General features: G+C 40.5%; 1 protein-coding gene across 1 annotated transcript; it reads left to right on the top strand.

The window, feature by feature from the left end:
* Positions 1–3,242: 3,242 nt before the first annotated feature.
* Positions 3,243–21,835, top strand: LOC143852845 (uncharacterized). Its single transcript, XM_077362468.1, has 3 exons — positions 3,243–5,111; positions 5,214–5,562; positions 20,387–21,835. Exons 1-3 carry the CDS (start codon positions 3,602–3,604, stop codon positions 21,513–21,515), a joined length of 2,988 nt encoding a protein of 995 aa, XP_077218583.1. The 5' UTR covers positions 3,243–3,601; the 3' UTR covers positions 21,516–21,835.
* Positions 21,836–26,326: the final 4,491 nt, after the last annotated feature.

The following is a 26,326-nucleotide window of genomic DNA, read 5'->3' as shown; positions in this document are numbered from 1 at the left end:
TCTGTAAAAATGCTGATCTTGAGAAGGGACTACTTGAACGGTCAGATTTTTCTAATTTTATAGAAATTAAGCCACCATGAAAAAATATTCCATGGAATATTTGTGGGGCCCGATGATCTCGATCCTTCATTCCTTTGGTGTTTGATGGAAGCACCAAATGCTTGATTTGGACAAATTTGTACATCTCCTTTGATAATTGCATCCTTTCACCTGTACTTGCGAGACAGTTTAAGCCATCGATGATGATTTCTGATCGATTAGGGCCTCAAATCGGCAATCAGCTTGTTAGGGCAATGTCCCAGGTTGATTAGAGTACTCGTAAGTGCTCATAAATGATTTTAATGCATGGTGACTGGTGAGCCCTTAGATATGGTTGAGTAATCAGAATTTTGGTGATTTTTCATTGATCTGCCTTTCAATATAATGGTTTGTATATGCGGGCCCGTCAAACTCTAATTATATTATAGACGGGCTGCAAAATGGGGGTGTCTACAGTTGTCCCTCTTTTCTGTAAAGCCTCTACAATGAGGTCACCGAGCAATCAACTGGTAAAGTCTAAGAAAGACACCCGATAAGGCTATTTTTCTTATTTTATAAGGCTATTTTTCTTATTTTTTATTTGTCATTTTCATGATATAAGGACATATTGGTCATTTTCTATAAGATATGGGGCATTTTTTATTATTTTCTTAGGGTTGCCCTAGTCGCAGTGAGTGACACGAATCAATTGGGTCTAGCGTCCATCGCAAAAGGGATTTCGTGGATGGTTTGTTGCATGAGAGAGCAGCCACCCGGCTCATTTTTCAGCAGATTTTGTCTTCATTCATGAGGTGGCTGCTCTCAAATGCTACAACCATCCGCGAAATGCCTTTTGCGATGGACGCAAGCAAATCCCCAGCCGGTAATTTTAATTATCCGCATAAAAGTTGTTTTTTACTGTTGCTGATAGTCCATTTGTCGAGTTTTTACATGGTGTAAGCCCTTGTAGTTCAGTATTTTTCAAAAGTACTGTCCATAAGATGATCCAAACCGTCCATTTGGTGGGCCAACACGTAAATAGGATGTAATCCAAAAATCATTTTCGTAGGATGATCCCAGCCCTCTAGTCTAAAGCGGATTCCATAATATGCAGATCCTCAATAAATTGAATGGCTAGGATCATCCTACGCAAATTTGTTTTTGGAAACAGCCTATCCCAGCCCTCCGATCTAAAGCGGTTTCCATAATATGCAGATCCTCAATAAATCGAATGGCTAGGATCATCCTCCACATATGATTTTTTTGGAAACAACCTATTTACCCTGTGGCCTATCAAATGGAGGGTTTGGATCATCCTACGGTGTAATCGGTGTAGTACTTTTTGAAAAAAATTGCTGGACCATAGGCACTCAGAATTGCTAGGGTCCAGCTGTTGTCTTCATTCACAAGGTGGCTAGTCTGACATGCGACAGACAAGCCGGGAAATGCCTTATGCATGGACCCTAGCAAACCTTAAATACATCATATGGGAGAGGGAGAATCTGGTCCGTAGATCTTAGAACCAAGATGCCGCTAGCAAACCTTGAATACATCATATGGGAGAGGGAGAATCTGGCCCGTAGATCTTAGAACCAAGATGCCCTCAGGCCCCTCAATGCATCGCTTCAAATGGTCTCCGAAACATCCTTGGGGAAATTAGTACCGACATCGGGAGAATCTGGTCCGTAGATCTGACAAAATCAGATCTTGTTCGTCTCATCTCCCAAGATCTGCGAATCATCATCCATTCTCGACCGTCCGCCGCCGCGAATTAAATTCCATCCAGACCACCATTTTCTATTTTAGGTAATTACTGAAACGTCTTTCTGTAATCTGAAACGATGAGACGTAAAGAAACCGATTGAATGACCATATTACCCTTAATTTGACACGACATATTTTACTAGGACGGTGGTAGTTTCTGAACATCAACATGGCATTTTGGGGTCATGGAAAAATGAAAATGTACTGTTTAGGGAAGGCATTTCGCGCTTGGGTCGTTGCATGTGAGAGCAGCCACACAGGCTCAGATTTTTGTCTTATTTATTTAATTCATCTAAGGTGGCTACTCTCACATGCTTGCCCAGGCGCGGAATGCCTTCTGCGATGGTCCCTAGCAAATCCCACTTTTTAATATAGATTTAAAGAAAGAATATTCATACTCGCTTGTTTTGATAATGACACTTCATCTTATGTTTATTGTCTAATTGTGTGTGTTGATGTCAAAATTAGACCCCGCAAAAGCCACCCGTGCCCACGGGTCGACCCGACCCGCCCACAAATTTGCGGGCACGGGTCTAAGTTTTAGTGACCCGTTAAAACTAACCCGCGGGTGACCCAACCCCCGAAAACAAGGGTCGGGTCGGGTCAACTCGCGTGCACCCGCAAGTCACTTGGCTTTTTAAAGGGTGGTGATTTTGTTATGCTAATCTAGTTAGATGGCTTTTTTTTCTAATGCAAAAGATGGTGATTTTGTCATGCTAATCTATTCTTTAAGGGTTTGATGCCTAAATAGGTTATGACTGGCACCATAGAATATAAATAGGTTGTGGCTAGCACCATAGGTTGATCCCAACCCTCCGATTTGAATGTTAGAGGGTTGATCACTTGATCCTAACCCTTTATAGATCGGAGGGTTAGGATCAACCTATTGAAATGATTTTTGGGGCACAACCTATTTAAGCAGTGGGCCATCTAATGGACGGTTTGGATCATTCCACGGTGCCGGCCATACCCCCCTCATCAAAATCCAGTGATAATATTTTCCAAAATAAACTACTGTTGGAATTTGCGGGTGACCCGCGGGTTGACCCGCGGCCCGCGCGGGTCACCAAAATTCTGACCCGCAAAAATGCGGGTCATCTCCTGACCCGACCCGTGTGACCCACACCCACATACCCGCGAGTTGACCTGGCCCGACCCACCCGTTTGCCAGGTCTAGTCAAAATAGAGAATAAACTAGGCTACTGCAATTGGCCCCACCATGTTTTAATAATGACACAAACTCAGCTTGTCTTTTCTTTTTTTAATTGGCTTATGAGAGCTTTTTGGGAAGTGTAATAACTTTTGACATCTAGGGGTGTCAATGGATCCAGACAGTCCGATGGATCCGGATCTGAACATTAATGAACAGGATCTAGACATATCAATAGGATCCATGGGCCTATTTTGGATCTGAAAATGTGGGATCTGAAAATTTTCGGATTGGATAAGGGCTTGCAACAGATATCCATTGGTGCAAGCGTTCGTCGTTGTAGCTTGGCATCCTTTGTAGTCTTTTTGAGTTGGTTGGAATTCTTCAACGGTTTGTACTCGATGCATCTTCCTAATCGTATTATTTTATTTTATTTGCAACGGTTGACAGTTTCCTCGAAATGAAATCAATGGCGAAAGACCAAACCTCTGTGTAAAAGTTATCCAAAGTCCTCATGGAAACTTCTTAGCGCTGTCCTTGGGCTTCTACGCGTAGGTTTTTCACCCACTTTGAACCATCACCAGTTTTTACCTATAAAACGGGATCTCATCTGCTTCTTTAAAAGAGCAAATGGGTTTTGTAAACAGAGTATGGTGCTAGTATTTTGCTATGGAGGAAGTTCATGGAACTCGTAAATCCCCCAAGAGAATCCCACAAAGAGAGAATAAGAGATTGCAGTGGAAACCCATCGCCGTTGAGAATAGAAAGGAGTCCACCAAGGATTGGGTGAATCGAACCTTCTATTCCCAAAACAACACTGCTCATACCTACAACAATCCCAACCCCTCTATCTCTGAACAACAACAGATTACAAGCTCCAATCATCCTATTGCAAAACCTATTCATTCTCTACCCAATCATACAAAGTGTTCAACAAGCTCCAATAATCCTATTGCAAAATCTATTCCTTCTATAGCCAGTGATACAAAGCGTTCAACAAATCGACCAATTCTCAATACCCACCACAGCAATTCAAGAAATGGGTATCAGAAAAGAATGCAGGATCAGATGAAAACTGCAGCCCATATCCCCAAGAATGTTTCTCATCTTCCTAATGATCCAAATCCTTCAGTTAATCGACTCCGTTTCTCCTATGCAGAAGCCCTTATGAATCAAAGCAATGCATATCAGAAAACAACAGAGGGGAATGCAGCCCACAATCCTCCAAATGTTTCTGTTTACAGAGGTGAGCCTGCCATATACTTCAAGGAATCTGTTATTACTTCAAATGCTGAGAAGTTCAAATACTGCCTTGTGGGGAAGTTTCCCCGTTCACGGCCGGGCTTGGCCCGTATCAGAGAATGGGTTGCTAGGTGTTGGAAACTCAAAGGCAGTTGTTCCATTACCTTACTAGATCATCACCATGTTTTCATTAGATTAGACAACGAATTTGACATGATACGAATATGGGTCAGAAATAGATGGTGGGTTAAAGGTCAGCTGATGAAGATTTTTAAATGGACTCCTCAATTTCGACCCAAACAAGAAGAACCTTCTTCGGCTGCTGTTTGGATTGCGCTCCCTTTCCTCAACGTGGTTTTCTTCCAAGAGGATGTCTTGTTCTCCATAGCATCTGTAGTTGGAAGAGCTCTCGCAATTGATGGTCCGACGCGGATACTATCTCGAACCAATGTTGCACGAGTTTGTGTGGAAGTCAGTCTTTTGATGGAGCTCCCTCATCGAGTGTGGATTGGAATTGAAGGAGAAGGGTTTTGGCAAGATATACACTATGAGAATCTACCTTCGTACTGCTCGAACTGCTGCCAGCAAGGGCATTCCACAAGAATCTGTAAGTTCAATCCAAGTAACGTAGTAACAGATGATTCTCAGGAGAAGACAGTAAAATCTAGCCCGGAGAATTCGAATTCCGCAATTAAGGGAGATGGACATCCACAAGAGCAATGTATGGGATCTAAGACTTCTGTTGAAAATTATGTAGAGGGTGAGAGTAGTCAAGCAAAGCATGTTCACAGCTGTCCTGCAATTCATGTGAAAGATGGAACCAATCAGCTTGTCATAGAGGCTTCCTCTCACCTACGACCAAGGCGAGTTACTATTGTAGAAGCAATGAACAAAAGGCTAGAAAATAGCGAGAAAATCAGATCGAGCAAGAATAATGGTAAGTCAGCAACTCAAAGCAGCTTAGAATGCTCATTTGTACAGGCACATGAACAGGATCTTTCAGCTTCTCACATGTTATTTTTCTTCTTCTTTTGCTTAGGTAATTTGGAGTTTGGAGGCATGCTCACTAGATCATTAATAATGAATGCAACTAGTTCATTAATAATGAATGCAACGTTTCTTCAAGGAGTGGAGGAGGAGGAGCTGTCGACAGTGGTGAAAGAAGAAGAGCAAGTGCTGGAAATTGAAACAGAAAATCTTATTTTGGATGAAGAAAGGCCCCAAGCTAGTAATATCATTTTAGGAGAAGACGTCGTCGAGGAAAATGAATTTAGAAGCTATCACCAGGATCGGCAGAACCAGCGGCACCAGCAGCCGGTGCAAGATTTCACACAGGCGATGGAGATTAACGAAGGAAATAGGAACCAGGAACAGAGAGCTCCTACTAGGTATGCTGCACTTGCGTCGTTGATTTAAGTTTTGAAGTACCTTTCTTTAGCATCATGAGAATTAGCAGTAACCCCAGGCCAGAGCCATAATTTATTTAAAACGGAAAAAATTAGACCAAAAGGCTAAAGAAAAGAAGCTACTGAAAAGGCTAAAGACATACTAGATAAAGCCATCCAACTAAAAACCCCCAACGAACTAGACAGCCCCGATCATTGTGAAGACTTAAAAACCCAAAGGTTTTTCGGATTGGGTTTCCACCCCACTGATTTTGTTTCTTCTCATCTGCCTAGAGGTGATGTATTGCTGTCATTCGTCATATTCTTCATTGGTCAAACCTGGTCGCGACTTTGAATTTTCCTCCTCTTTATTTAAATCTCCTCGTCATTCAATATAGCCATTGCCTAGTCACATGAGGCGCTGCCACTGATTGCCAAATGTTAGAATAGTTAGATCTGCTTTGAAGCTTGATAAACTGTTAAATAAAGAGCCAACAAAAAAGGAGCCGGAAGTGATAGGGGTCCAAACTCGAAGGTCTAAATATGAAGGTGAATAATAATGGGCCGAAAGGAGACCTAACAATGAAGAGAATCTAACTACCTCATTATATTTAAGTTTTCTCATAAGTCTAATATCCCATACCACCTCACCAAGCCCCTCTCTCTCCATGCAGTTGCTCATCTTTGCCTCTCTATCGGTAGCTAACTGAAATAGATCCGGAAAAGCATGGCACAACAAGGACTCGCCTAACCATAGATCTACCCAAAAATGAATCCCCTCTCCTCTCCCCACTCTAAATATAATGAAAGGTTTAAGAAAGGGTTTAGACATACAAATAGACTTTCATGCGCCCGAACCTTTTCCTAACCCAAGGTTCCTACATTCTCAATCGCCTCAACCCTACCTATACTTATTTGTGATGACTTCATGCCATAGTGCCTTCTCGTCCTCGTATATCTAGAACCATTTCCCTAACAAGGATTTATACCTCAATCCTATTCTTCCAATTCCAAGGCCCCCTTGCTTTTTTTAGGGTGATGATATTTTCACCCCCCCTGCATTACTTGCACGGTCCCCTTATAACGTGATTTGACATAAAGTTTCACACTTTTCACATCAAATCAGGTTATAAGGGGGGGGTGCACGTAATGCAGGGGGGAGTGAAAATATCATCTCCCTTTTTTTTATCTGCGGTCTTTTTTTTTAATGGTAAAGAAATCTTTATTGCAACAAAGAAAGAGAAGGGATACACTGACCAACTGAGATACTCGAAACAAAGAAAAATCAGAAAGCAAAAATGGAAAAAATAAAGAAACAATGTCCTCACGGGGAAGATTATCAAAGGTCTCCATAGTTTTTCTACAAACATCTGTCGGGGCCAACCTGTTTGCATCACTATTCATCACTGTCTTCACGTGCTGGAAGCATACATAAAAATCTGTCACTCGTTCGTGGATCTCATCTGATGTGTCTGCAAATCTCCATGGGTGGGGGTGGCTACCATCCATCCATCTGATAACATTGAGCGAATCTCCCTCAACAATCAACCTACACAAATCCTCTTCCTCAGTGGTTCTTATACCTTGTAAGCAGCTTCTAATTTTGAAGCTTTTCAATTCAGAGTTTTTTAATCTGGAGTTCTACACAAGGTTGCCAGAGCGGGAATCGAAGGCTCCCAGAATGGTCAGAAGCGGGAAACTTGAAGTCGCAGGAGAGTCACCGGAGATTCGTCGAGGAATCGCTGGGGAGTTGGGAATCGCCAAAGAATCTCCGGAGAATCATCGGGGAGTCGCAGGAAAATTTCATTTCACATAACATTAAACCGTGGTTCCCAAAACTAAGAATCGCGTTTCCGGAGAATCATAAAGAATCGGATTTTCCGGCGAATCCGAACCTGGATTCCCTGTTTTTGGGGATTCGAAAAGATTCCCTTTTCGGATTCGCAAACCGGGGAATCGCGGTTCCCCACTCCCAGGGAAGAATCCGGCTTCCTTAGTTCTACACACTGAATTCATAAGATGTTTGAACTTATGGCCTCTTTCCCACCTTCCCATAACAAATCCCTATGGAGCTTGTTAGATGAAGCCGTGTAATTTACATACCCAATTAGCGGTATTCTTGACATTTCATATGTAACAAGCTATTTAACTCTCTCTTCTGTTCTCTTTTTCCTCTCTCCAATGAATCTGTGAACTGTGAACGCGGTATCAGAGCTACAGCTCTGATCAGGGTTGAAGAAGCGAAGAATAAAAAAAAAAGAGGGGAAAATCGAAAACCCTATTTCAGTTTTCCCTGGTGTAGAGCTACCCTTACCCCCCCCCCCCCCCCCTCCCTCGATCTTCTTCTTCAATTGGCCTTCGCCCCCCTCCCCACCTTCTTTCATTGGCTGCCACCCTCTCTTCCCCCTGTGAAACCTCCGCCCACCCCCTCCCTTGGAGTTGAAGTTGCTTATTCACGTGGTGGATTATCACTATCTCAGAAAAATATGTCTTGGATATATTAGAGATAGGATCATTGGGGTTGAAACTAGCTGAGGTCCCCATGGATCCTAATGTTAAGTTCCACCTTGATTAAGGGGATTTGTTAGAGGATCCAAGAAGATAAGGATACAAGATATTACTTGGCAATTGATCTATTTGACCGTGACTCGTCCAGATATCTTATTTGTAGTTGGTGTAGCGAGTCCGTTCATGAACTCCCCATGTACCTCCCATTAGGCAGCAGTTCTTCAGATTCTGAGATATTTAAAGAAAGCTCATGGTAGAGGTTTATTCTTCAAACGGTACAATCATATGAGGACAGAACTTAGTCTCTTGGAAAAGTAAAAAAAAGCAAGGTTGCCAAGGCGGGAATCGAAAGCGGGATTCGATTCGGGATTCGAAAGCGGGAATCGCTCCTGGGATGGTTGGAAGCGGGAATGGTGGGTTTGCCAGAGAGTCGACGGGGAATCGCCGGAGATTCGCCGGGGAATCACTGAGAGTCGTTGGGGAGTTGGGATTCAATAGGGATTCGCAGGGAATCGCCTGGGAATTGGGGTTCCTATAAAGTCGGAATCAGGGTTTTCATAAATTGGGAATCGGGGTTCCCCAGAATCGGGGATTCAAATCGAATCACGGTTCGGATTCGCGATTCGGGGATTCGCGAATCCCCAACTCCAGGTACGAATCCTGCTTCTCTGAAAAAAAGTTAGGATGTGGTGGCTAGGTCCAGTGCCGAAACATAATATCGTGCTCTGGCTCATAAATGTGGGGAACTGACCTGGTTTAGGTCGTTTCTATCTAATATTGGCTTGCCGTCCTCATCTCCAGCATCATTATATCGTGATAACAAGGGCACTGTTCGTATTGCTTCCAATCCAGTCTTTCATGAGAGGATGAAGCATATTGAGGTGGATTGCCACTTCATTCGTGAGAAGATTAAAAAAGGAGTACGTATTGTTTTCACTAGATCAAGAGACCAGACGACATATTTACCAAACCATTTTTTTTTAAAAGGTAACTGAATAACTTTATTAATAATCAGAATAGGGGGACAAGATGTCCCACAAGAAGTTGAAGGATATGTGTGTCAAGCTGGGGTTGTATGACATATACACTCCGAGGGGGAGTGTTAGATGAAGTAGTGTGTTACGCCCGAAATTGGTAACAGATGAGACCGTGACGGGAGAGCTGAGCTGGCGAGTTCCGGTCCTTAACTGGTTAGGAGAATATACCCTGCACGGATGAGCACCAGGTCAGAAGACCAACCCGGATTCATAACTCCGGACGGGCCCTTCGACACTCAAGTCAGTATTGAGCACAAATAAGGAAATCAAAGCTATAAATAGTGATTTTTTTGGGATGCCGTCCCTTACCTTGTCTTTATGAGGGCTATTTATAGTGAATGTTTGGGCATCAGATTACCCTTTTACCCCTTGGGACAGGTGTCAGTCTATGGTTAGGCAGGGTTTATTTCTGGAAGCTTCTTTGGAGAGGAGATTACATTTTAACCCCTAGTCTCCTTTGAGGGATGATTGCCCTATTTGCCCCCTCCAACTGTCGCTTTATGAATGGGTAGTTCATTTTCTCCCCTATCAGGTGCCCCCCGATTCCTCAGGTTGATTTTTAAGCTGGGGAAGGAAGCTCATAATAATAAAATAAAAGATTTGGAGTGGCAGCTCGGCTCGTTTGAGATCGGTTATGTCCGATCTAAATTCGGACGAACGATGATGTTCTGGTGGTTTTGTCATTTTCTGAAATGCAAGGCGCTTAGATCGGTTATAACCGACTTGGACACAGACGAACTACCATCCCCGGTAGTTTTTGTCGTTTCCTGAAACGTGAGGCGTTTAGATCGGTTATGGCCGATCTGGACGCGAACGAACTACCATCGCTGGTAGTTTTTGTCATTTTCTGAAACGTGAGGCATTTAGATCGGTTATGGCCGATTTGGACGCGGACGAACTACCATCGTTGGTAGTTTTTGTCGTTTCCTGAAACGTGAGGCGTTTAGATCAGTTATGGCTGATCTGGACGCGAACGAACTACCATCGCTGGTAGTTTTCATCGTTTTGTGAAACGTGAGGCGCTAAGATCGGTTATGGCCTATCTGGACGCGGAAGAACTAGCATCGCTGGTAGTTTTGTCGTTTTTCGAGACGCAAAGCGCTAAGATCGGTTTTGGTCGATCTGGACACAGACGAACTACCATCGCTGGTAGTTTTTGTCATTTTTTGAAACGCAAGGCGCTAAGATCGGTTATATCCGATCTGGGCGCGAACAAACTACCATCCTTGATAGCTTTTGTCGTTTTCTGAAATGCAAGGCGCTAAGATCGGTTATGGCCGATCTGGACGCGGACGAACTACCATCCTTAGTAGTTTTTGTCGCTTTTCGAAATGCAAGGCGCTAAGATCGGTTATATCCGATCTGGACACGGACGAACTACCATCCTTGGTAGTTTTTGTTGTTTTTTGAAATGCAAGGCGCTTAAATCGGTTATGACCGATCTGGACGCGAACGAACTACCATCCTTGGTAGTTTTTGTCATTTTTCGAAACGCAAGGTGCTAAGATCGGTTATATCTGTGGGACCCGATCCCACGAGAGGGGTGGGGCGCGAGCCGCCACGCTCTCTCTTGGTCTCTCGTACCCACGCGAATGGCGTGTGCTTTTTATTATTGATTTTAATTACCCAATCAAGCAGGCAGCAACCAAGCCATATGGTGCAAACAAACGTGCAACCAAGTACCCATAAGGGTAGGGGTAAGCCGCCGAACCTAGCAAGGTGTGGTTTAATTCATCTTTTCCGTGAACTTGGGATCACTAAGGCAATCCGAATTCCACACAAAAGAGAGTGACAGAGTCGCCACCTAGATGAGGGATCTAGGACCCATAATTGACCAGAAATCTAGACTCGTTACCTGGTTACGAGAATGGAAGGTATGTGGAGTTACCACCACATGCACCATTCCTGCCCAATAATCGGTCTTCAATTCCAAAAGTTAACTCTTTTGAATTTCTTTTAAATGGCTCATTTAACTCTATATTAATGTGCGAACTACGTGACATGCATCCTAAGATCTAATTTCAGTGTAATTCCTAAATGTGTATCTTTATTTTCTTAATTTGTTTGAATTCAATCTAAGTGAAAGTTCTCCTAAAATTCTAATTTCATGGAAAGTCCTAAGTGATTTAATTACTTTTAATTTAAGGATTAATGTACAAAATCCCACTTATGTGTGGAGCCGACTCGTGATTGGTATGCCATCAAGCATCCAAGCTGCCTACGTACCCAAGCCTCACTGGGATCAGAGTCGACGTAGTTCGGTGCACCTGAACTAAGCTACTTATGCCTAACTCATCTAGGACACCGATCTAGACTGGATTGACTGTTTCAACAGTTTTAAGAGAAATTATTTAATTCAAGTTGAAGATTTTATTATCCTAGGACTTCATCTAAGATGCTATATGGTCCTATCTAAGTGCAAGACATCCCTTTGACTAATGCAGGTGAACCTACATCCTAGGTAACTAGGCTTGTCCTATGAGAAAAGTGAGGTGACTAGTGTAACTAGATCTATGGCACGGTTGCTATCCATAGCAAACGCACGTGATGAGGCTGGACTCCTAACTCTAGGACTCCCTAAAACCTAGGACACGACATGACGTAAGTGTTCCTAAATAGGGCTCTAATGGTTCTTACGATGGAAACCGCAATCCAACGGTTCCGAAAGACATGAGGTAAATTGATTCGATTTGTTGAAGTTAATTATTTTCAGATTTCAAGGATTTTCGGTTCCTAAACATCTAAGGAATACCAAAGGCTCTATGGTTCGCAAGCTTCAGCCTTGAATCGCAACCATGGAAGGGAATTGTGCTCTCAACCCTTGTATAATTTAGCACGTAAATTATAGTATCTTATTGCCTGGCATATTTCTCAGGATTTCTGTGGACAGTGGACCTCGGAGCCAATATCATACTATAATTTACGCACTCCAATTATGCAGGATTAATCGCAATTAGTATACGATTACGGTTGCGATCTCGGCAGTTAAATTGTCACAGAATAGCCAATTTACAAAGGCAATCTATGAACCCTAAGGTTTCTGTTTCAAAAAAGTTAGGGATTGCATTTATGATGAAAACTTAAGGTTTTTGAAGATTTTTACTGACTTTTGTATTGATTTGCTATTAAATTGTGATTTAATATCATTAAGACCAGATTGTTATGAATACACAGTAACCCTAAACAATCGAACTCCAAATTAGTTGACAATTCTCCAGTAACAAGATATGGATGATTGTGGCTTAGTGGAAAATTTTCATGAATTATCATTAAGATTTGATATCAATTCCCGATTTTTCAAAATCCAAATCAGATTATAGATTAACACAGCAACCTATAGCATATCAATTTCAAATCAACTTAAACACTTACAGTATAAATATAATCATGAGATTAAACTATTGTATGACTTTCATGGATTTTTATGACGATTTGATGCCCATTTAAATTCACACAAAAATCAGATGAAACCAAAGAATTACTTAAAAAGCAAACCTAATGGTATCCTAAAATCAAATGAAAAATTCCAGTAGATATATAATAGATTATAGAATTTATTACCAAAATTTTAAAACTTAAAACTTAAAACTTAAATCTCCTCCATAAAATTGGTTTTTAAATATAAGAGATCAATTTGTTTTCTAGGCGTTAAAACCCGTTTATTAAAATAAATTGTAAAACCTTATCAAATCTTTGTAAAATTAATTGAAAATATTTCTCTAACATTCCAGTAACCAAAGTTACTAGTTTGTAAAGAAAGTTTTTGAAAATATATTAATTTAATAAGAAAAAGAATTATGGCACGTAAAATGGGGAAGCGATTAGAAAACAGTAAAAACCATATTTTTTTAAAAATATTTTTCAATGGAAACTATCATTTATTATTAGGCTTTAATTCTGGAAAGTTTCATCAATTTTTAAAATGATTTGGTATTTATTAAAAATAGCCGAAATTTAAAATAATTAATAATCCGATTAAATAAACTCCAAAAAATATAAAAATTTTTGGGTGATCTAAAAACCTTGTAAAACTACTGGAAACAAACTTTCACTAAATTTGGACATGATTTGATATACTTTTGGCTCCATTCATCACGAAATAACCCTTTTCGAGGTTATTCTTTGAAAAATAGAATGAAAAATAAAACGGCTGAACCGCGGTTGGAAATTAAGTTTCCAGTAGTTTTGTATTTTATATAAAACCCAAAAAATATCATATTTTAAAAAGAACCATGTTTTCAAACACTTGCTTTGATAATCTAATTTAAATCCATATTGAATAAAAACAAAAGAAAACCATTTTTAAATGGAGGAAAATTAATTTTTGGATCAAATTTTGGATTTTGAAAACTCATAATCTATACTATAACATACTGGAATTTCAAAGAAAAACTCGTTTATTTGATCCATCAAAATTAAAACCCTAGCATGCTTTTTCTACTTCACAAAGATGAGGAATCCTTACCGTTGATCGCGATCCTTGTCTCTAGAGTTGGTGATCCAAGATATACGCTTTGTCCAACCCTTTTATACGCTAAAAAAAAAGGTAGAAAGAACACTCCAATAATTCTTGATTGTGTGATGCCTTGGAGAAAAAGAAGAAATTCTTGAATTCTTTTTGTGTGAAGAACACTTGATAGAGAGATCACACTTAAAGAGAGAGAAAAAAAATTTCTTGGGAGGAGAGAGAAAAATGACGAATTTGGATTTTTTTCCATCTTTTCTAGGATTGTTTGCTTTGATTTTTATATAAAAAAGCTAGGGTTAAGAGAGAAATAGTAATTTCCAATGTGAGGGCTCCCTTTTTGGCTTGTTTCCAATTTTCCCCTCTTGCTTTCTTTCTTTCTTGTTTCCAAATTGGTTTTTATTCCAATCTTAATCTCTTTGCAATCAAGACATGCTATTCTCATTCCACATTGCTTCTTTGGAAGAAAACTTTTTTAAGCAATCATTCCTCTTTTCCTTCTTTCCTTCTTTTCATTTTTTATTCTTTTTTTATTCTTTTAACAAATATGATGTCACAAGATGTCACCATTGTGACATCATCAAGGTTGGGTGCTCAACTCATGTGGGTCAACCATATGGGCCGCCTACCATGGTGGTTGACCCATATGGGTGAACCCATATGAGCTCTATCTTTGCGGGCTTTAGCCCAATGGGCCACTTCACACGGGTTTCGGGTTTTTCCGTAAAAAATCAATAAAATCTTTCTAAATTCAACATTCTATATATGGACCCAACCCATTTGACATTTATGATGCATCCCTCACACATGATCGGACCATCTTTTTTGAAAAACAACTTTTCGGACCAAAATTCCCCAATTTGACTGTTAGACATCCAAATGCGACCAAAATACCCTCAGATTTGTTCACCCCTAAAGGGAAAAATTAAAAATGGAAAGTCTTTGTGGTCAAACTTCAAAAATAAAAACTTTTAAAATTGGGTCCTTTCGGTGAGCAATATTAAACAGGATCATTTGGTATCCCCTGAAAATACCCAAAATGCCCTCAACACTTAAAATTTTCAAATTAAGCGAAACTCCTGAGAAATTCTAAATTTAGCAGGTTTTCCAAAATTCAGGAAATCATTCATAATCTCTCAGACATATTTCGGGGATCAAAAGAATTACACAGGAAAATACCAAATTACCCCGAGGTGCTAGAATTTGGCGAGACTAGGGAAAACCTTGAGAAATTCTAAAAATAGCAGATTTTCGAAAATTTATGAACGGACTCAAGATTTCTTAGACACAACTTAGGGACTAAATATGATATGTTTGAAAATGTCTAAAATAACCCCGAAGTGCAAGACTAAGAGAAAATCTTGAGAGATCTAAATTTAGCAGGTTTCCCAAATCTTACGAAATTACTCCTAATCCATCAGCCGTACCCTCGAGATGGTTTTGGACATATGAGAAATGATTGAAATATCCATAAGATGATGAAAATGAGGAAGCCCCATGAGTTTCTAAAAATAGCAGCTTTTTCAAAATTTCTAAAATCACTCAAGATTTCTCAAATATAACTCGGGGGTCAAATGCGACACATCGGGAATGACCAAAATACCCCTACAGTTCAAAATAGGCAAAAATGAGGGAAACCCTGAAAATTCTAAAAATAGCAGGTTTTTTTCATTTGCTTGGAAACTTAAACTTTCATCTTCCAGAGGCCAAAGGAACCCCCTAGAAACCTTCAGGATCGCGAATCAACTTCAAAACTCCCATAATGAGGTGAAATTTACCCTAAAATGCATAGATGCCTAATCTAATGCTGAATACGGACTCAAGACTCGATGATACTACCGAATCTTTCACTTTTTAAAGCGCAGCAAAATGGGGGTGTCTACAATATCCGATCTGGACGCAGACGAACTACCATCATTGGTAGTTTTTGTCGTTTTGTGAAATTTTGGGGGCAAGGAGGTGAAGGACGTGCCGTTTCGTACTTCGTGCTTATTTAATGCGGGCGCCATGGTGATGACACATGGCTAAATTATGTCCAAGGAATCGAAGCGGTGCGATCGGGTTTTGTGTATAAATGGGAGGAAATCCCTTCCTTCCTTTCACTCTCCTTCATTTCACCTTTTTTCTTCTTGTTGGGATTCTACTACCTCTACCGATTTGGAGGGCCGCTTTGAGTTTGGGGTTTTCCTTTTCTTCAAAACTTGGTAAATTTTCTCAATTAGATCTCTTTTTTACTGTTTTTGCTTGGTAATTTAAGTTTGTGCACTTCGTCCGTAGGTAAAATCTTCTTTTAATTCTTCCTTTTACTTTTCCTTCTAGTAGCGAGCCCCCCTCGCACGAGTTGCCATTTAGGAAGTCATGGACCGCAGTCCCGATCTAAGAATCATTCTTTACGTAGAGGTCGAGGAGGAAATCCTAGATTTAGGCGAAGAGGGTGTGCGGCCGGATGCACTCGACGGAGCTGAGCTTCTTGACAACCCTGAAGAAATTGAAGGTGATGACGACAAAGACAATGACGATCATGACGATCATGAGGAACGTCCAGAAGGAAGAGCTCGGGAGGTTCGCGCTCAAGCTTTCATGGAAGCTGACCCTACTTACAACATAGTTTCCATCAACGAGCCTAGTACATTGGACGAGAATAGGCTTGCTTACATTAGAGTAAAATTTTGTATCCCTAATGAGTTCATCATGAGGATTGCTATAGAAGGAGATCGGGCGTGCAACCCTAGCACTGATCGATGCATCTACGAGGAGACTCTGAAGGTCGGCTTTCGCTTGCCCATCCACCCTTTTGTTGCCGAAGTCTTGACCTTTTACAATCTTGCTCCTGCTCAGGTGGCTCCGAACTCTTGGAGGATTTTGATTGGCTTTATGTATATAGTGATGGTGAAGCTCGGGCGGAATCCAACCTTGAGGTTGTTCCGAAGATGTGCCACTTTGAAGCACCACAAGTCGGGATGGGTATATCTGAGTGGGAGAAACCGCGGTGAACCACTTCCGAAGATGTTCCAATGTACTTTCTTTTTTGAAATTTAGGAATGAAATGGAGATCTTTTGAAGTGTTTGAGCCCGTCCTTATTCACTTATTCTGCTGTCACTTTCGGTTTTAGATCCCAATCGAAAGTTTATCCTGGTCTCAGGTGGGAGAAACCACGGTGAACCAGGTTGGCATTACCCGGTCTGAAAGACTCAGATATACTTTCGCCAGAGATTTTGGTTATCTACCTCGGTTTTTTATCCCTGACCGGGAGTTTATCCCAGTCTCATGTGGGAGAAACCGCGATGAACCAGGTTGGTATTACCCAGTCTGAAAGACTCGGATATACTTTCGCTAGAGATTTTGGTTATCTACCTCGGTTTTTTATCCCTGATCGGGAGATTATCCCAGTCTCAGGTGGGAGAAACCGCGGTGAACCAGGTTGGCATTACCCAGTCTGAAAGACTCGGATATGCTTTTGCCAGAGATTTTGGTTATCTACCTCAGTTTTTTATCTTTGACCGGGAGATTATCCCAGTCTCAGGTGGGAGAAACCGCGGTGAACCAAGTTGTCCATACGTATGATTAGAGAGATAAATGTCTGCAAAACAGGTCAATTGGAAAAGTGATAATTTCATTAATTGTAAAGATCGAAACGATTACAATGTTCATTTCACAATCCTTGTTTACAACTCGTTCAGTGGCTTTTCGAGGAGAATGGTGTCCGCTACTAGTAGTATCTCCTCAGATTCTTGGAGTTCCATGCGTGAGGGAGAGGGTTTTCTTCCAGGGTTTCCATCTTGTAGTTGCCCGGCCTGATGATCTGAGTGACGCGGTAGGCCTCCCAAGTTGGAGAGAGTTTGCATGTGCTCCGGGGATGTGAAACCGCTGCCTTTCTTAGAACTAGATCCCCCACGCGGTGCCCCTTGGGGCGGATCTTCGAGTCGTGATAGTTGGACATCCTCTGCTTATAGGCCGCAACTCGGATATGGGAATTTTTGCTGATTTCTTCCAGTAAATCAAGATTTGCGCAGAGTTCGTCTCTGTTAAGTTGTTCATCGAAGCCGCTCACTCGTGGGATCGGGACGCCGATGTCTACCGGAATTACGGCCTCCGTCCCAAAGGTCAAGTTGAAGGGGGATTCCCCAGTAGTGGTAAGCGGCGTTGTGCGGTACGCCCATAGGACTTGGTATAACTCTTCTGCCCACTGCCCTCCTTTCCCATCTAATCTTTTCTTAATCCCCTGCAAGAGGATCATGTTGGTTACTTCCATTTGACCGTTTGTTTGTGGGTGAGCCACCGAGGTAAATCGATGTTCGATTTTGAGATCCGAACAGAATTTGCAGAACTTCTTGTTGTCGAATTGCTTCCCATTGTCGGTGATCAAGACTCGGGGAATTCCAAACCGGCAAACTATCGATTTCCAAAAGAACGTTTGTATGTTGTGCTCGGTAATTTTGGCCAAAGGTCCGGTGTCGACCCATTCTGTAAAGTAGTCTATCGATATTACTACAAATTCACGCCCGCTCGGAGCCGGTGAGAAAGGTCCCAGAATATCCATACCCCAAACCGCAAAGGGTAGGGGACTGATGACAGGCACAGCCGGTATGGTGGCTGCCCTTGGGCATTTTATCTCCAAGTGGGCAGAAAGGTGCCTCCCCTTCTTCAACGCAATTAAAGGTATCAAAACGACTCCCTGGACTCCAGAATGACAAACGGCATTCGAAGAGCTGAAACGATACCTCACATCGCCCCCGTTATTGTCAAAACTCGAGCCTGGGGAAGAGCTAGTCCTATATCTGTCGGTAAGTCCGTGCTCATCAGCTCATCAACTTAAAAATCAACCGGAGGTATCGGGGGGCACCTGATAGGGGAGAAAATGAACTACCCATTCATAAAGCGACAGCTGGCGAGGGCAAATAGGGCAATCATCCCTCATAGGAGACTAGGGGTAAAAATGTAATTTCCTCTCCAAAGAAGCTTCCAGAAACAAACCCTGCATAACCACAGACTGACACTTGTCCCAAGGGGTAAAAGGGTAATCTGATGCCCAAACATTCACTATAAATAGCCCTCATAAAGACAAGGTAAGGGACGGAATCCCAAAAAATCATTATTCATAGCTTTGATTTCCTTATTTGTGCCCAATACTGACTTGAGTGTCGAAGGGCCCGTCCGGAGTTACGACTCCGGGTTGGTCTTTTGACCGGGTGCTCATCCGTGCAGAGTATATTCTCCTAACCAGTTTAGCGACCGGAACTCGCCAGCTCAGCTCTCCCGTCACTGTCTCATATGTTACCGATTTTGGGCGTAACACAGTCTAATTTAAATACCCAATTAGGAGTATTATTGACATTCACATGTAACCCTAGCAACACACACACACACACACTGTGTGTGTCTGTGTGTGTGTGTGTTATGTTTTATGAGTGGGAGAGCTATTCAACTCTTTCATGTCTTCTCTCTACTCTCTTTCCTCTCTCTCCAATGAAGCTTCGAATACGGCAAACAGAGCTTTCCGGTTTTGTTCGTTACCTTGCCCGATATTTTGTAGAGACATAATATACTGTCAAATTTGCAAGAGCTGCCTTAATAAGAGTGACCTCCTTTTCCCCTCCTTTCCATGCTTAGAGAGTACAACCTAGAAATGCTTATTTTAGCAGAACCAAAGACTTCCTTTTCAGCTACAGAGTAAAACATAATTTCAACCTTGGGTTCAAGGATCAGTCATTCTAATTTACAAAGTTTTAAATCGGAGCATTATGCACGCATTGAATGAAATATGATCTGTATGGTGCAAATCAACAATGAAGCCTACAGATCAGAGTATTCCACATGTTTGCTCATTCATTAACTTTGTTTTGGACCCTTTTCCGTGTTGGCTGCCTGTTTTGTTCTCCAATGGAATTTGTCCCAGAATGCACAACTGTGGTATGAAATTTGGCGATAAGAGTCAAAAAAACACTTCAGGACTTTCACTCGATGACATCTAGAGTCCTCTAGCAATGGAATTTGGTTTTCACAATCCTAGTTTCTGCAGCTACTTAATCTAGAAAAAATGAAATTTTGTTGATCGTAATCCCAGAATTTTCACATGTTCTGAAATCAATTAGCATAAATCTTCAAATTTCTTGTTAATTCACTTTAATGCGCAGAGCAAGCTTTTTAATCCAGAAGATACTGCTTCAGAGCTATAAGCATTGTTGTCCTTGATTTCTTCAGATAGCCATCATACAAAAATAAGTAATTGATGTTAAAGTCGTTACTCCCTTTGTTATTTCCTTTATTTAGCACTTAAAAAGAATATCATTTGTTTTCTATTTCTATTTCCTTGTTGAATTTCAAGGAAGTCCAATGAAGTATATAAGTGAATCTATGGCTTCGGACCCTATAATTTTTATTTTGAGGTAGTATAATTACTGAATCTTATTCGGTATTATTATGCAAATTTATATTTTTTTCCCAAAATTTAAAGAGAATCCATTCATTTCATGAAGATTAATTTTTTTAACCAACTGTCCCTGTACATTAAATTTGCAACCCTATCAAGATTCTTTAATTGTGGAAACCAAAGCATTTGTTCACTGGTTATAATATCCTTATCTTATGGAGCCCTTTACATGAGTTTGTCAAGTAATTGTCAATTTTCTCATTTTTACTCCTAAATCACATTTGATAACAAAGAACCTCTGAAACACTTGGAGACTATCACGGCTTAACCTTTCATTCCTGCCACTAATGACTGATCACTTGCTCTTTTTTTTGCTTAGATGTGGATTAATTCAAGGCCGTTTGATTATAAAGGAAAGTGGTTATAATCTTGTTCTTTTTCTACAGAAGGAAATTCTTTGCAAACACGCCAATTTTCTTTTGGAGGAAGAAAACAAAGAACGCTCATGGTGTGGATGCATTTCTAGAGAATTATCAATGCCTTGGTCCAAAAAGATATAAGCATTCAGAGATCAAAACCATGACCAGTTCCTTTAGGAATAAAATAGGTGAAGGAGGTTTTGGTAGTGTGTTCAAAGGGATACTCCCCGGCAGCAGTTTGGTTGCTGTTAAGGTCCTGAGAGACTCCAAGAAGGGTGAAAATGAATTCATTACAGAGGTTGCCAGCATAGGGAGGACTAGCCATGCTAATATCATTCGTCTCCTTGGTTTCTGTTCAGAGGGGCCCAGAAGAGCACTCATTTATGAGTTTATGCCTAACGGATCTCTTGATAAGTTCATATACACCAGGGAGCTAAGAAATATTTTTGGGTGGAGTAAACTATGCCAAGTTGCAGTTGGCATTGCTCGAGGACTCGAGTACTTACACCGTGGTTGTAGCATCAGTATTTTTCATCTTGACATAAAACCATCAAACATTCTTCTAGATGAAAAATTTTGTCCAAGAATCTCCGATTTCGGGCTAGCTAAGATATGCCAAACAAGTTATAATGTCTCTCTGAGTTGTGTCAGAGGGACTATGGGTTATTTGGCACCTGAACTTATGTTGGGAAAAGTTTCTGATAAGTCGGATGTTTTTAGCTTTGGAATAATGTTGTTAGAAATGGCCTCAGGAAGAAAGGTCGTGTCAGCAGGAACAGTTTCCTGCAGTTTACATTATTTACCGGACTGGATTTATAAACGTTTTATTCTAGGGGAAGATATAGAAGTGGGAGTATTTGAATCGGTTGAAGAGGAGGAGATTGCAAAGAAGATGATGTTGGTTGGTTTGTGGTGTACACAGCAAGAGCCGAGGCATCGGCCTTCAATGAGTAGGGTGTTGGAGATGTTGGAAGGAAGCATTGAAGGCTTGCAAATGCCTCCTAACCCTTCTTTTCATAATTTTATGTTGGAAGGAAGGATCGAAGCCTTGCATATGTCTCCTAACCCTTCTTTTACTGATTCTCTTATACGGACAAGTCCAATTTCAGAAGCTGGAGGTGTTGTTTCAATTACAAACTCATTGCAAGGAAGATGATCTTAGACAGTTTGTGGTGCATATAGGCCTCTGACTCATCTGCTTTCACTGAGTAGGAGTGATCATCATGTTATTATATTGAAGCACTGGAGCTTTCAAATGCTCTCCTATGTACTCCTCCGAGGACAGAAGCTTGATCTTCAAAAGAAAAGAGACTTGAACAAACTAAACTTCCATTTGGGTAAGAGATTTGAACTCTCTCTCTCTCTCTCTCTCTCTCTCTCTCTCTCTCAAACATTCTTATGTACTGAAATGGAAAATGTTTCATGGTGCTGAAGTTGAAAGGGCTCAATACCTACATGGTTGAGAAATTCATTTCATAGGTTGATTCTTCGGTCTAGAAACCATATAATTACAACATCAAAGCATGTCTACAAAGTTTTTAAAAATAACAAATAAGCAAATAATGACAACTTAGTTACCTAAATAGGAGTGCATAATGACAACTTAGTTACCATAATCATTTTTCCAGTCGCCTCTTGTGCCTTTTGCGCACAAGGTTCCGAAGAGTGTTTAAATTAAAAGAAAGTGAACCATAGTGTCTGTGAGCTTCTTCGGTTCCGCGTGCCCTCAGGGGTAAAAAATCAGCAATTAGAGGCGTGTTTGGCAAACATGAAAAACTATTTCATGGAATATTTGGTTAGCTAGTGTAAGATACCATCGTATGCTCTCCTTACTCACAGCCTTCTCAAGTCTCTCTGGCCAGCCCTCTCTAGTCGTCTTTCACTTTGGGTAAACAAATATTGCTTGAATTTTATTTTCATTGTTGCCAAACAGGCCCTGACTAAGTCAAAATGGGGGTTTTCATTGATTTCTAACAAAAATTTACATGTAAACAATTTACAACAGCAAACACTTTGAACAAAACAAAGAATTTTATGTAAAAACTGCAATTAAAACCATTGACATCCTCTCCAAAAACTGAACTTTAAATGCCCTGAGTGGGAATTCTTACACCATTTGGAAGTCTTCTTCTTGCTTTGGTGTGGAATGACAGCGCGTAGTAGCATCAAAATGTAGTCTAATACCAAATTTGTTGGACTTAGGAAGGGGTGTTTTGGCTAAGTTATTTACAAGGATGCCAAAATCTAACTCTTGTTTTTTTTCTACTAGGGAGTCATGAGGTTAAAAATCAAGTGTAATTCATGGAAATAAGGGGTAAAATTAGAAATCTACTTGTTTCACCTAATCGGATAATAATGAGGGTGAAACTGTCATTTTTCTCAAGGTGAATATGAACAGTTAGATCAAAAGGGATTAATGGTTCATATTCATGAGATTAAATAGGATTTGATGTGCAAATATCATGATGGAATTTTAACTTTTAATTTTAAGAAAACCAATTTAAAAATATTTTTGTTTTCTCCTTAAAATCAGTGGAATTTGATTAAAAAAAAAAAACTTATATATTCTTTGAGGGAATTGCTAGCGTCCATCCCAAAAGGCATTTCACGGCTGGTCTGTCGCACATCAGACCAGCCACCTTGTGAATGGACTGTTGTCTCCATTCACAAGGTGGCTGGTCTGACGTGCGAGAGACCAGCCGAGAAATGTCTTGTGATGGACAGTAGCAAATCCCATTCTTTGATTTTATTTTTTATTTTATTTTTGGATTTAGAGAAGGTTTTCCCCAGGGAGAAATTTTTAGAAAATTTTGAGAGAATTTCCCAAGGTTGCTTTGTGAGAGAATTTTTTGAATTCTTCAAAAAAAATGAGACGAGTATTTTGGGATTTTAGATTTGAGGAATGATAATCTACATAATTAAGTGCAACAGAATTGACTTTTGCAACAGATTTTAGAGGGAAATGATAAATATGCCCCTTTTCATCACTTGGGACACCCAGCTATAGTGTATCTAAGGCTGCAATTAGACCTGGCAAACGGGTGGATCGGGCCAGGTCAACCCGCGGGTGATGTGGGTGCGGGTCACACGGGTCGGGTGAGGAAATGACCCGCATTTTTGCAGGTCAGAATTTAGGTGACCCGCGCGGCCCGCGGGTGGGCAGGGTCAACCCGCAGGTCACCCGCAAATTCAAACAGTTTCTTATTTTGGGAAATGTTATCACTGGATTTTGATGAGGGCGCTATGGCCGGCACCGTGGGATGATCTCAAATGCACAACCATCCGCGAAATGCCTTTTGCGATGGACGCAAGCAAATCCCCAGCCGGTAATTTTAATTATCCGCATAAAAGTTTTTTTTTACTGTTGCTAATACTCCATTTGTCGAGTTTTTACATGGTGTAAGCCCTTGTAGTTCAGTATTTTTCAAAAGTACGACCCATACCATAAGATGATCCAAACCGTCCATTTGGTGGGCCACAACGTAAATAGGGTGTAATCCAAAAATCATTTTCGTATGATGATCCCAGCCCTCCGGTCTAAAGCGGATTCCATAATATGCAAATCCTCAATAAATCGAATGGCTAGGATCATCCTACGTAAATTTGTAAACAGCCTATCCCAGCCCTCCAATCTAAGGCGGTTTCCATAATATGCAGATCCTCAATAAATCGAAAGGCTAGGGTCATCCTCCACATATGATTTTTTTGGAAACAGCCTATTTACCCTGTGGCCTATCAAATGGAGGGTTTGGATCATCCTATGATGTAATCGGTGTAGTAGAATTGCTAAGGTCCAGATGTTGTCTTCATTCATGAGGTGGCTAGTCTGACATGCGACAGACAAGCCGGGAAATGCCTTCTGCATGGACCCTAGCAAACCTTCAATACATCGTATGGGAGAGGGAGAATCTGGTCCGTAGATCTTAGAACCAAGATGCCGCTAGCAAACCTTGAATACATCATATGGGAGAGGGAGAATCTGGTCCGTAGATCTTAGAACCAAGATGCCCTCATGCCCCTCAATGCATCACTTCAAAAGGTCTCTGACACATCCTTGGGGAAATTAGTACCGACATCGGGAGAATCTGGTTCGTAGATCTGACAAAATCAGATGTTGTTCGTCTCATCTCCCAAGATCTGTGAATCATCATCCATTCTCGACCGTCCGCCGCCGAGATTAAATTCCATCCAGACAACCTTTTCTATTTTAGGTAAAAGGGTTATTTACCGTTACATGCTGGACATTTGAAAAAATGAAGACAAAATGTTAACTTTTGAAAAAACTCTAAGAAATGCTATTTTATTAAAAAAAATGACTTTTAGGACGAAAATACCCCTAACCTTAATTTATCTTTCTCTTCTTTATTTTTACACTTTTTTACTTTTACTTTCAAGTTTTACAATTTCATTTCTAGGTTTTACTCCGACCCTTTTTGTGTGAAACGACTTATTTTCCGGCGATAGAAGCTTTCTTCTCCGGCGAAACATCTTCATTTCTCCGGCATATGCTCATTTGTCTTGAGAGGGTAGAAGGAGTTCTCTAGAGACGCCCCTTTCTCGTTTTCTTTTTCCTCCTCCAAATATCCAAAATCTCATTATCTTTGTAAGTATTTCCCCTTTTCTAGTGGTTGTAGCCAAAATCAGTTGCCCAAAGAGCTCTCACTAGGCAAAAGGGTAGTGGAAGCCAAAATGGTACTCGCACGAGTTATTCATAGCCAAAAAATAGGTTACTTGAAGCTAAAAAAATGTAACTCGAATCCAAAATCGATAGCTCAAACCCACAAAGTGATAGTCGAAGCCAAAATAAAAAGCAAGGCACTCGAAGCAAAATGTAAGTTATTTGAAGGCAAAAATGATAGTTGAAGCCCAAAAAATGCTAGTTGAAGCAAAAAAAAAAGTTATTCGAAGCCAAAAATGATAGTCGAATCCAAAAAATGATAGTCTAGTCGAAGCCAAAAAATTTTTTACTTAAGCCAAAAAACTAGTCGATGCCAATAAACAAATTACTCAAAGCCAGAAAAAGTTAGTTGAAGCAAAAAAAAAGTTAGTTGAAGCCAAAAAAAGAAGTCAAAGATAATAAAAAATTAGTTGAAGCCAAAACGTGTTAGTCAAAGCGAAAAAAGAAGTTTGTCGAAGCCCAAAACGTAATAGTCGAAGCCAACAAATATTTCTCGAAGCTAAAATTTATTACTGGAATTCAAAGACGAAAAAAGTTCCAAATGTTACTATAATTCAAAAGTTTTAGTCTTAGTCAAAAACATGTTAGTCGAAGCAAAAAAACCAGTTATTCGAAGCCTAAAAAAATTTAGTCGAAACGAAAAACACAACGGCGAATGTTACAGGAAATACATTTTTCACTTCGACCAAGTAATTTTTGGCTTCGACCAAGTAAATTTTGGCTTCAAATATCCTGTTTTGGCTTCGAGTACCTGTTTTTGCGTTGAGAAGAAGAGGGGGAGATCTCGAAACCCTTTTTGAGAAAGATTTGACGAGGCAGAAGGCTGATGGGTCCAATTTTGTGCATTTCAAGCAAAAAAAACCTTTGAATACCCTAAAAAATGAGAGAGAGAGAGAGAGAGAGAGAGAGAGAGAGAGAGAGAAGGAGATGATGTTAGATGGAGTTTCGAAAAAAAAAATAGAAATATAGAGAGAGAGGGAGAATGAGATTTCAGGCTTACCTTCTTACGTATTGCCGAAGAAAATAGTAGGTTTCGCCGGAGAAGAAGCACTTCAACTAGGTTAAAAACAGGGTAAAAGTAGAACTGTAAAAAGAAGAAGGGAAGCAGAATAAATGTACTGAGAGGTATTTTGGTCCTAAAATTTTGATTTTTTATAAATCAGCATTTATTCGTTTTTTCTCAACAAGTGGTAAAGAAACCGATTGAATGACCATATTACCCTTAATTTGACACGACATATTTTACGAGGACGGTGGTAGTTTCTGAACATCAACATGGCATTTTGGGG

This window comes from Tasmannia lanceolata, unplaced genomic scaffold, assembly GCF_043159265.1.
Source record: "Tasmannia lanceolata isolate RefF3 unplaced genomic scaffold, GAP_Taslan_0.1 ptg000019l, whole genome shotgun sequence".
Classification (NCBI taxonomy): Eukaryota; Viridiplantae; Streptophyta; class Magnoliopsida; order Canellales; family Winteraceae; genus Tasmannia; species Tasmannia lanceolata.
Note: the sequence above shows the minus strand (reverse complement) of the source record. Positions and strands in the feature narration are given on the sequence as shown.

What these genes read in the sequence shown, in the direction of transcription:
- LOC143852845 (XM_077362468.1), top strand. Translation starts at nt 3,602, where the DNA reads ATGGAGGAAGTTCATGGAACTCGTAAATCCCCCAAGAGAATCCCACAA. An exon ending in CAGATCGAGCAAGAATAATG is followed by an intron (nt 5,112 to 5,213) that starts GTAAGTCAGCAA and finishes TCTTTTGCTTAG; the next exon opens with GTAATTTGGAGTTTGGAGGC. An exon ending in GAACAGAGAGCTCCTACTAG is followed by an intron (nt 5,563 to 20,386) that starts GTATGCTGCACT and finishes CTTTTTCTACAG; the next exon opens with AAGGAAATTCTTTGCAAACA.